At 40.1% G+C, this 12,436-nt stretch overlaps 1 protein-coding gene across 1 annotated transcript; it reads right to left on the bottom strand.

The window, feature by feature from the left end:
• Positions 1–831: 831 nt before the first annotated feature.
• LOC124154623 (keratin-associated protein 19-2-like) lies at positions 832–12,191 on the bottom strand. The gene is made up of 4 exons (XM_046528463.1): positions 11,913–12,191; positions 9,458–9,509; positions 2,220–2,453; positions 832–1,153 (listed from the first exon to the last, which is right to left on the bottom strand). Exons 1-4 carry the CDS (start codon positions 12,048–12,050, stop codon positions 1,146–1,148), a joined length of 432 nt encoding a protein of 143 aa, XP_046384419.1. The 5' UTR covers positions 12,051–12,191; the 3' UTR covers positions 832–1,145.
• Between the last annotated feature and the right edge of the window lie 245 nt (positions 12,192–12,436).

Raw genomic sequence — 12,436 nt, 5'->3', positions numbered from 1 at the left:
TTATGAGCCTGCCTTCAGGAGTGAATTCTCGCGACCCAGCCCTCACTATCTTTTCCATTGCTTCGGGGATAAGAATTATCAGTCCCTACCACGATAGTAATGGATTATTTGAAAACACTAAGTATAACCGCTAATGCGTACACCATATACGTATGACGGAAAATCATTTTCTATAGAAGCATCAAATGATCTAATTATGGTCCATATTCGTTTAATTCTCTGAGGATGTAACTGCGGCTATATTCTTCATCTGACCGGAATTTGGTATCCACTGGAAATAATTTGGTTTACAAATTATAAACACATTTTAACTACATAAATTTCTTGATTCTATGTTTAGAAAGGAGTCTGCCTATTGAAGGAAAGAAGCGGTAGAAACACTGTTTACGATAAACTCAAAATAAAAGTAAGGTAATTTCTTAATGAAAAGGCTCCTATGGATAGTTTAGAATTTGTTCGGTACCTTGGTCTTCCTCTTGTTTCCTCTTTCTAAATTAGTCGATAGAAGATGGAACAACTCTCTCCAATTGAGAGCAACTTAGCTTTAGCAAGACCCCTTTATATGGAGATATGAGACTTCACCTAAACGTTTATAAATACTGCTTCTTAATTACAGAACCAATTCTGTTGAGGGCGAAAAAGCCTTATGCGCCAACTTTTCCTTTTATAAACCAAGGACTCTCGATCGATTTTGCGATTCACAAGCGAATGTATCCACAGTGAAAATTTTTGCCGCCTCTTCGACAGGAGTCCTACTTATACCATCACGAATTAAATTCGAGGTCTCCAGATGAAATATAACTTTGTTTAGAGAAATGAAAAATGCATTCGAATTTTGGAGGAATGTTTTATTTAGAAAGGAGTATCACTTTCTACCTCGATTGCCAAATTGACAATGCGTGACAGTGCGATCCTCTTTCGGCGAGCCAAGATTTTACAAGCCCAAATTATAAGAGCGATACTGGATCAAGTCACGTCGATGGAATATCAGCAATCGCCTTCATTGGATTGGGATTTGGCCCAGATGAGAGACAGAGAGAGTGAAGTGCTGTGTGTTGAACATGATGCAATGCATGGCGCTGACAGAGGTATTCTTTCATTCCGAAAGAGCTTCCAATCAGCCCGCTGCCAAGGAAAGTCTTTTACTACCAGCCTGTGGAACATATAAAATACATTTTAGGGTCATTATGAGATAATCATAAATTTAATCCGCGAATCCAAGAGAAGCATATATCCAACAATACCCTTTTTAATTGAAACATTATGAATTTCATGAGAAGATTTCATCGAAAAAATACAAAAACATTATCGAACTCGAATCTATCCGTAATATAATTTCGTATTCAAGTTTTTAAGCTATGAAACATTTTACACAATTTTGGTAAATCGCTGAATTCATGTAGAAAAATTTACCATTGGCTACAAGGCCTATCAAAGAAAATATTTCGTTATTGAAGGCATTCATCCTCGAAAATTTGAGATATTTCCGAAATTTTTGTTAGAAAGTTTTTACAAAGAGGTTTTTATTTTTTACAGAAATTTCATGGTTCTTTCATTCCAAAGGAAGAAATATTAAACATGCTAAATAACGATAATCGTGAAAAAAATGTATTTGTACACCCTTTCTCGAGATAATACAGTGTTACTCTTAATATCCAAAGGTAGAGAACCTGTAATGCTTTGAGTCACAACTCACGTTTCTTACTAGGTGATAATTTGTTAGCACTGGACAAAAATCGGCTATCAAGAATTTTGAGAGAGGAAATATGGCGAAAATATTTGGCCATCTTAACCACCAAATATCTCGAATTAAATAATCTAAAATATAGGACAATGTCGATGTAGTCTATCTAATCTCAATAGGCAAGCATCAATGCATTTTATAGCCTTTTGTCACAAAGTTATAAGTTCCAAGGATGAAATTCGCCATGAAAAATGTATTGGGATCAGCCGGGATTCGAACCCAGATCTCCCTCTTGCCGTTCAGTTATGCCACCAATAACATCACTAAGCTATATTTTTCCAAGTATAATCTCAGACTGTTATAGTCGAATTCTATGCAGTGTTTTGTTACAAGTCATACCGTGGTAATACAATGCTACTTCCAATAGCCAAAGGTAGCCAAACAGTTGGGTGGGTATTTTTTTAGCATTGTACAAAAATCAATTTGGTTGGCCATTTTTATAACCAATTACTTCGAAATAAAACGTGAAACTTACCGCGTCCGTAGCCTCCGTAGCCTCCGTATCCGCCATATCCACCCCTGTATCCGCCATAGCCTCCATATCCACCACGATATCCACCAATGCCTCCGTATCCGCCATATCCTCCATATCCGCCCCTGTAGCCACCGTACCCGCCGTGTCCGTATCCACCATATCCACCCAGTCCTCCGTAGCTAAGACCACCACCGTATCCGCCATAACCGCCGCCGAAACCACGGCCGATGTAACCTGAAGAGGGAAAAAGATAGAAGGATTTTGCGTCATTGCCTGCGTTTTACTGACCATGATTCATTTTGTATAAACACTTCTCGGGATACCGCGCGGGTAAGGTACGCGGACGCGGCGATCCTTCGCGGCAATGGTCGGTCACCTTCGACGACAGCGCCGAATGGAACCCCACGTACCGCGCGCCGACGTTTCGGGTACCGACTCGCTACCCATTCTCACGGCTATCGTAAAAAGAACGAATACAGTAGCCGTGAGAATGGGTAACGAGTCGGTGCCCGAAACGTCGGCGCTCTTACATAATCTTACCCGCGCGGTATCCCGAGTAGAGTTTATACGTATTGTTCGCCGGGAAAGTGTAAAAACTTACATGATTCATTATGTCTCATTCATAGGCTCAAAGCTAAAGTTGTCATAGACAAAAATCAATTATTAATACTCAATAAAACATTTACGAAGAGAAAAATTATGGTGAAATATTGATCATCTTCACGAAATAGCATCTATGGATAATATTTCCTTGAAACTCTGACCAAGATGCGTGGCTGATGATTCAAAGAGCCTGCTGTTGCTTCCGGAGAAGTTGCGGGAGTTTTACACCTTGGCTCACTTTCTAACGCCCTAACAGGAATGCATTCACCATCCCGGCCGCGAGTTCAACTTTCTTTCGTTCGGGAGGCTCCCTTCGAGCACGTTTTACATCCACCTTCCAGAAGACGGCATCCCTCCAGGGCATGAAAAAACAAGTAATCCGTCTGCCACCCACCAGCTCTCATAGTCCGCGGGAAAATATCTGATCGGCCCGAACACCCCCTGCCACAAACCTTTTTAGGCGGCTTGAGGGGTAGTATGTAGATGTAGGTGTTGAATCAGATTCCGGCGATCGTTGCGTCACACAAACCGAATCCAATCGCCCGCGAAGGACGGAGAGTTCGAGACGAGAGAAAGAAAGGAGGAATCTATCAATGTGCATATATACACATCCGCCCGTTGAGTTGACGCGACGCCCTCGTTTCGCACCGCTGAACACACGGCGCGCCGTTCCCCACCCAAAGCAGGCCTAAAGAGTGGAATTCGCGGGTCACCGGGTACGCGGAGGCGGCGATCCTTCGCGGCAACGGTCGGTCACCTTCGACGACAGCGCCGAATGGAACCCCACGTCCCGCGGATATCAGAATAGAAGATTATTCAGTCGGCCACTAAATGTTGTGTCACCCGCCGCGTATTTAAAATGGGTCTACGAAATTCGCAAAGTTCGAATATCGCGGGATTAACTAATATTACTTAACGAAACTGATATTGGACCCTGTACAATCATCAAATTCACCACTTTTGAATAAAATGAGTTTTTTCTCCTTTTCTTGATTTCTTGTTTAAAGGTAAATCAAATTCTTGGCTGTATGTTCCTTTCGATTTATTCGCATACATTGTAGTATTAGCTTAGTAAACATAAAAAAACATTGCAGAAAATTCCTAATCAAAGTTTAAAAATAGAGCGAACCATTGGCAAAAATAACATTTTAATTTTTTCAACACAAGACCTACATTCCAAAAAGCTAATTTACAATAACTTTATTACGTCATTCCTCAAAATTGCAAATACTCTACTGCAAATATTTGATTTAATGGATCGTTCTTCACACATCACCGCGTTGTGGACATTTTTGAAAACCGAATAAAATGCTCTCGAAGCGGCAACATCCACTCAATAATAATAAACTGATTTCCCATGCAACAGACTCGGACGTTCCCTATACAGTTTTCTTGTCACGACTATTCACACAAGAGCAAGAGTGGTCCGCAAAAATAGGCTGCTCCACCAAAGCGGTCCATTTTTTTCAATTCAAATAGTCTGGGCAAAATTAAATTTTTTGAAAAAAAGGAATAATGGACAGGATTCATTGGTGCCTTGTTAATGTTTTATTTTGTTGTTTAAAGCAAACTTCCACTGACTGTAAGGCTCCACTGACTGCCGGTAAGGTAATGCTATAGGTTCAATTAAGGAGTTTATTATTAAAAAATTATCTATATGTGGTATTTCTTGAAACATTGCCCTTGTATAATCCCCTTATATAACCTTGGGATGTTGAGCTCAACTTGACGTTGAATCTGATGCTTGCACCAGGCCTTTCGAGCCACCCTCGACGTTGGACCGCAAAGGATTAATATTTATAAAAAAAACTTTACAACCGCTTTTTAGATCCGTTGGCTTGCGATCGAGCTATTGGTGGCGCAACATCTAACTTGTTGATTCCATAGTGAAAAGGAGCGAGAAAAACAGTTGAAATTGCTACCTTCTCTCGGATGATACGCATAATCGCTATTCGGTTACTAGCCCGTAAGTTAATTGCATGCAATACGTATCGCTAATGACAACATGAACAAAAAGATTGGGTACTAACTTTCACCAATAATCAATCTTACGAGGTGAGTGAAGGGTTTGAGTGCAAAAAATATATTTTCTTCAACAAAAATATGTTTTCCCTATCATTTAAAAAGTTCAGAAACTAATCAATAATAATTAGAAAATGGTGACCAAGTGGTGAGCTCTACTCCAACCGGTCCAAACAGACTTTAGGGGTTGAAGTACTGACTGAGTGAGTATTGATTAAGTAACCCACGAATCTATTGTGCGGCAATCGCGGCCCTAGGCGTATCGGCTTACCGTAACTTGACCAATTTTGACCGAGGGAGGCCCTCCGCTGACAAGAAAGGGAAATTAGGGGGGGATGGCTTGCGGTCTTTATGGGCGGAGATGGAGGTGGTGGAGGGTTTTTCCGGAGTTATCGAAAGGGAGAGCCGTCTGACCGGGTGAAATCAGTTCGCCCTTCGTTGCTGGGAGAGGCGAGGCTGAAGAAGCGGCTCACTCAACGGAGAGGGGAGTGGTCTACCAGTAACGGCAGATCCGAAATTGGCCCCTCCGCCCAAATGGCATCCAGAGTACGCTTAGATCCTTCTCCACCAGTCGGTTTACCAATTTTGACGACGGATTATTCGCTGAGAATGAATGCTATGCGCCGAGGGAGAAATTTGCCGGAATTCGAACCCGGATCTTCCGATAGACGGTTAGGTTTACTATCAGATATGATAACAAAGCATATTTTTCCCAAGAGAATTGCAGTGGTGGCGACGGGGGAAGTCCTTGCCTGTCATACGGAAGGCCGTGGGTTCGAGTCCCGCCTGCTCATCTGCGACAGGGGTTGTGTAAAAGTGTAGTCCAATTATATAAAAGTGAACATGATTGGGGGCACATATAATGATTAAATACATTCATATTACAACATGGTGTTGATTTTATAACACATTAAACCGCCAATCGGGAGATTGGAGATCGAATTCCGGCTATTTAAAATAATTTTTATAAATGAATTTCATCCCCCGTGTCAATTTTCAGCTTAGAGCCTTGCATAAATATTCACCAATTTCATACAGCTCTTTTGGTATGTTATCATCTTGATATATTCCGATTGAATAGATTAGAGCTCGCAAATATTGTTGTATTTCGCCAATATAAAAAGAAATACATGAGATAAAATATCGAGGTAAAATTTAAAAATTTTAGGTGCCCTGATGCATCTCTTAGAACAGCACAGACGATGCCCAATTTGGATTCAAACGTGTCTTATCCAAGGAAAAACTTGTAAACGATGAAGTATCAGGTACTCGTTAACGCTTACGTTGAGTCCTCTTATGCATTTAGTGCCTTGGCTTTCAGGGCTAGTTCGAGTTTGCATTTCTTCCGCGTGTCATGAGTCTTCTGGGAATCGCGTATGTGACGGTGAAATACAAATTGGTTAGCAGTTTTGGAAAATTTCGATGACAGATTTGTACGTAGCGAGCATAAAGACCTTCCAAAATGCAAGAGAAGATTTTTCCTTGCTTGATTCCACGTACACGGAGGCGTAGAAGCGAGCCCGACGTAGCACAATTATTACAATTATCTCGTAAGTGGACGAATGTCGTGAATGAATTTTAAATTTGTTTGGGCCCCCCCATCTACTCCCTCCCTTCACCAAAAGTCCCCTATGAAGGAGTAGCAGTCGTGATGCTGGCCGAATCTACGTTGAGGACGCGAAGTGAAAGCAACGTCGCCATATCTTCATGTCCTCCCCTCAAGGCTCAATTCAATCAATTAGGCCGAAATAGATCCCCAAGTTCCAAAAGAGATTTCGCAGTATAATTGACAACTTCAGGCTTGACTATGTGAATCCTCTCCATATTGAAGTTAATGGTTTGCGGCGTTACTTTATGGAATGTATTCATATTGATTGAAAATTAAGCTATGTTTTTTCCACGCACTGCGTCATCCTCAGGCTGTTGTGGTTGAAACCATGGCAGTGATCTAATAAATATTTTATGTGGAAAAACATAGTTTAATTTTCATTCAATACTCTCCTTAGTGGACATAAAAGAATAAAACTTTTTAAGGTTCACACTCGTGTGTAGGCATGACCCGGAATTCATAACGTAGTTACATATTCACCTGAACGATGTCACTACGTTACGATACCCGGGACGTGCCTATTTAAATTCACAGTGAACCTTACAGAGATTTTTCAGGTTGAATAACGCCAGAATTTTCATTTTATTCCGCGAGAAGACTTTGCACGCAAGTCGTTCATTCTACCCTTCCGTTATTTAGGGATAGCAAAACTGTGAGGAACAACATTGGAAATTGGTTTGCAATGTTTAGTACTAATGATATCCCTGAATTAGCGGTTACTGAGCAAGGATATTATCTACAGTTAAGTCAAATGTATTATTGAGAATATTTGAGAATTTTAATGGCGCTGACTCAAGCAAACCTTTGAAATGTTGAAAGTCGAGGGAGATCAAATTTATTATAGCATAAAAACATGCCTACTTTATGCGGGAAGTACCGGCTAGTAGTCAGCTTTTCTGCAGGAGTTTCATTTTAATGGTTGAGTGCTTTTATGATGCTCCCACGGTATCTTGCAGCGAAGTAGGAATTGAAATGTTACCGCTGGAAAATCGTATATTTTATGGTGATTTTTTTCACAAAATCTACTCCATTACTCTCATTTTTAATCGTTATTGACATTTTTTTCATATGTAAGATATTGTGATCTTACATTAGATTTTTCGTGCAATTGCGTTGGATTGCGTTTATATTTTAGCCTAATTTACTGTGTTCCTCTTCCCTCGATTGATAAATTCAAATTTAGTAACAGTGACACAGCATATTTTATGATTCAATAATGCGAATGAATCATAATTGCCTTAAGAGAGTGGAATACACTAAGGTGTAGCATTTCAATTCATATGGTTAAACGCATTGCCGACTCAGAAGTAAAAGTGGTCTCTTACTTGCCCTTTCATTGTGAGGATAAAAATAACTTTCATAAAAAAAATATGAGCTCTAGGACGTATGAGTTGGGAACAGAGAAGTCATCAAACTAGGTGAAAAGGATATGTTGAGAAATAATGCGCGAAAGGGGGCAGTGAGAAAATTTGGGTAGCAGTCGGGAAAACCCGAAAGATTGGAAATCAAAGGCGGCATTTGTCATAGTACCGTGGGCCTAGAAGGTCTCAGAAGGGAGGAGGACATTGAGAAAAGGAGAGGGGAGTTTGTGAACGCAGCGATGGAGAGCATTAACGATGGAGCGCTAATAGCTGCGATTCATTAGAGGGTCCATTGGACGGCCGGCTTGATAATAATCGCTAGTCATCCGTTACTAGCCGTAAAAACCGAGTGCGAAATGATCAGCGGTCATCGTGGAGAGTCACACCACCCGATACAAACCATCTAAGGGAGAAGGTAAATGTTTATCGGGCGCATAGGAAACAAGACCGAGGTGTATTAGGTAATGATTATCAGGAGCAACCTGTGGGTAATTCTGCACTGTAGCACGTCATCTAGTACCTAGTCTTCCAATGAAACCAATAGGCGCCAATGTCAACCTCCAGTTTCTTAGAAAGTTTTTCATTCAACACTCAAAAAAGAAGAAGTTGTTTAATACGTATTAAAAATATAAGAACCCTTTGATGATTAACTCATGGTAACTAGTGAAATATGTATATGTGATCGCTTTCAGCTATTTTTTTAATGCCGACGGAGGACTTTCTAACTACAGAATCAACTCTATGAACTCAGACTCCTACCAGACTCATCAGAATTGCTTAATCGTGGGCGGGAATTTTCTCTGTTTCGAGAGAAATCTTTAAAAACTTTTATGGAACATCGTAACGAAAGAATCATTTTCAGACAGATTGATTGGGTAAAATTTTCACCGGAAATAGTATTTCACGAAGCTATGTGCTTCAAACGTTATATTTTAACGATTGCTTAATGCTATACAATCATTATCTTCTTTCGCCAGAAGAACTTTCAACTTCCACAATAAGCCATCCACTTGAAGGTTGTTATGAGAGATGATATTACCTAATACCTTCCTATCCACAGACGAACTTCATTAACGGCAGAAACTCTTCCATCTGAGGAAAAGCCATCCTAGTCTTAGGAATTTAAGAAGAGAAACGCCCTTTCAACTACGAATTTAGATACTTAATGTAGAAGGCCTTTACTCATGTAATAGCTGGAGTAAAAGGCATAAAGCACGCAAATAAATATGACTGAGGTACAGCAGTTACAATGAGAGGATTTCCCGCAGATGTATTTGAAAAATTTACAATATTCTACAATAGAAAATCGTAATCAAGGCCGCTGAATAATAACCTCAAGCATTAGCTATACTCCAAATCAAAAGCTTTGAAGGAATTCCTCTTTCCTATCGGAAAATTATAATTATTTATCTCCCTTAAATTCGATACGCAACCCATGTTGGCCAATCTAATGAGAAAAATTACTCGTTTTTTTAAACAAAAGGTTGCATTTTTTACTGTAGTGCTTGCATATAGTTAAGTCAGCTCGATATTGAATAGAGGTTTCTACGATTAGCTCTGAATTCTGTGTTGAATACAGTAAGCAATTCAAAGCTTTGGCGGATCTCAAGTAAATAAACCGCTGAAATCAGTGAAGGCCTTACCTCCAGCGACACAGCAGGCCGCGAGGACAACCAACAGGGCAACACAGATAGCCTGTAAAATAAAGACATTGGTCGATTAGAACAGCAAGAAATATCACATTCATATGACAGAAAAATCAACACTTTTAAGTATCATTGGATTCATGAGTTTAAATTTACAAAAATATCGCTTAAAACTATGCTATTATGCCTTGAATTTTTTTTTAGTCATTTTGTGATATAATTTCACTCTGATTTTGAATGAGTCCGGCTAAAACATGGTTCGATTTAATGGTTAGACGAAATTTCTATGGAAATTGAAATCATGCAGAAAAGAATATAAGGCGATGGTTTAGAACAGGAGTTGCCAACCCGCAGCCTTTCTTATGCATTCTCGACCCACAGGACCCATAAAATTTTTACAATATACTTTTAATCAATAATGGCCCTAGTAATTATGACCGATACATTAAAATGTATTTTAATAGAGGCAAAATGTATTAATATGGTGATATATAATGGCATATGCGACCAGCGGAGTAATGATGCAATTCCAAAGTCACTCGTAAGATCATTCAGGTTTCAAAGGTCCTTCTCACTTAAAAGTAGGCTTTTTTCAGATTATTCCGCGTATTCTGGTGGTTACTCAAGATAATGTTTGAAAAAATAGGAAGCCAATAAAATCAATGTTAAATAGCCACTCAGGGAAAGGAACCATAAATTTCTATACGGAATAGCTTCCACGAAATATACCTGAGGACAAGCGTATAATGATTCATCCCCCGTGGATTTTTTCAAGTGCACACATACCGCCAAATTTGATGAAAAGTGTTTAACTATATTTTAGTCAACCCATTATACTTCATAGTATGACTAGATTAGCACCTATTCCGGGGATTATTATGGGGTTTTCTATGATCTTTTCAAAAGCCTGCATAATTACTACCCTACTACGCGTCTTGGTGATATTATTTCCCACATATATCCGCTCAACCTTTCGTCAGAAGTTACTCGATAAAAACAAAATAAAATGCAAATGCCAGGCTAACCTTATTCAAGCGCTCTCTAGTTTAAATACTCGAGCCGAAGGGAGGGAGGATAGTTTGCGCAAAATACCGCGACCACGAAGGGCACGGGATGATCCGCCTCTCTGACCCCATAACCACGAGGCTCCCCGCCGATCTCACGAATCCAACCATCCTAGATGCCTCAAGAACTTGCATAACCGTCTCAAGACGATGATTGATGGTAGAAAAAGGTAGGAATTTTAAAATGTGATCTTAAATACATTATAACGTTTAAGGAGTAGACTTCCTATCAGTAGATACCTACTCTTTACTGAGATGCAAACAAATAAAAGTAGACATGACTTGTCTACGATCACTATAATAACACTGCATCAGGCTGTTTTGTTTCCCATGTTAACCTTTCTCCGTTATTCAGTGTTATAAGATATCTTAGCTTGATCGAGTTTTATTTCATTGGATGAAAATTGATATGGAATACTACAAAATCTTTAGCCAAAGGGGTTAAAATGAATTCAAATTTTACTTCCTTTAAAAGCTCACATTGCAATATTCTAAAATGACTACTATTGCCAGTTATTCTCTGTCACCATTCACCTTAATCCCGCCATGGAAAAAGACTAGAAATACGACAACCAAAAAATAAAAGGTAAAATAATTCCTTGTTTAGATGTTTCATAGTACAAGAGAAAAAAATTATCTGTATGAAATCTACTTTATATTGGACCTGTAACGACTCTAAAGATGCCCTACACAAATGGCGCGTAATAATTAATTGGCTAAATTGATTGGGACTATGAATAAAATTGTCAAATACAAATTCACTATTCCAGAGTGATGCATTTGCTTTAAAATACTTTAATGAATGCATTCTTATTTCAGCAAGCATAGAAAATATAATTCATATAATTCTATGCACTGAGGAATTATTTAGATAATATAGCGTAACTCACTTCCTAAAGTAAATATTTTTTCTCAAAGCTTGAATTTCTTTAGAATGTAACGTTGTATACCCCATATGGGAACTCTCTGAAGAGTCATTCAAAACGATCAATAAATTTTGCGACTCAACTCAAGGAACGCTAGGTGAGGAAAATTGTAAAGAAATGTCTACCATTTTAGTGGGAGTCTGGACGAGCTGTATCGTAATGGGTCATGAAAATTTTCTATTTGAATTTCTAGCTACTTACACCGCTTGAATAAATTAAAACTATACTAGTCAGTAATAAAACGCAAGTTTTCACTAGCCTTCACAGAGTAACCACGCGATATTTTAAACTTTACTCGAAAGTACAGTAGAACCGAAGCAATAGTAACGCGTAGCGGATTTTATTCACGCACTAGTCAATCCGCGCGTTGAAGTCACCAGTTGTCCTAACAACACCAGCGAGAATAAGAACATCCCGCAACAAAGTAGGCACCGGCGAGAGAAAGAATGAGTGTGGACTTGCCTTCATGGTGCTAGTCTCCGTTTCTTCGAGGGCGCTGGCAAGAGAGCAAGAGATCCAAGGAGTGCGTCCCAGGGAACAGAATGCTCTCCTGTTGGAGCGGCCGCTATTTATCGGGAGCCCACACCGTCCCCCTCCCATCGGCTCCCGCCGATTTCGGGACCGCTCGCCAACCCTCGCAACAGCAGTCACACGGAGGCTCCCACCTCGCCCCCGACCCCTGAGAGGCGGACGCAACGTGCTGCCCCACACCCCATCGGCCGCCACTCCCTTCGGACGGAACCGGACCCGCGGGAGACTTCAACGCCTGAATCCCCAGGATCGCGGGGGAAGGGGAAGTGGCGAAGGGGAGAAGATGGGGGAGCCTCGATTTCATTGGTTGGTTCACCTCCTCTCCAGCCTTGTTAATATTCTCTTTCATTTGAACCTTTTATTCTCCCCACCACCGATAATTCTAAGCTCCCTTACTCTTACTTTTAGCGGGCGCTATTTATAAACCCATGGCATGCCGACAAAAGGTGGTTTTG

The sequence above is a fragment of the Ischnura elegans genome, chromosome 2 (genome assembly GCF_921293095.1).
Source record: "Ischnura elegans chromosome 2, ioIscEleg1.1, whole genome shotgun sequence".
Classification (NCBI taxonomy): domain Eukaryota; kingdom Metazoa; phylum Arthropoda; class Insecta; order Odonata; family Coenagrionidae; genus Ischnura; species Ischnura elegans.
Note: the sequence above shows the minus strand (reverse complement) of the source record. Positions and strands in the feature narration are given on the sequence as shown.

What these genes read in the sequence shown, in the direction of transcription:
- LOC124154623 (XM_046528463.1), bottom strand. Translation starts at nt 12,050, where the DNA reads ATGGGAGGGGGACGGTGTGGGCTCCCGATAAATAGCGGCCGCTCCAAC. An exon ending in CGGAGACTAGCACCATGAAG is followed by an intron (nt 9,510 to 11,912) that starts GCAAGTCCACAC and finishes TTTATTTTACAG; the next exon opens with GCTATCTGTGTTGCCCTGTT. An exon ending in GGCCTGCTGTGTCGCTGGAG is followed by an intron (nt 2,454 to 9,457) that starts GTAAGGCCTTCA and finishes TTCCCTCTTCAG; the next exon opens with GTTACATCGGCCGTGGTTTC.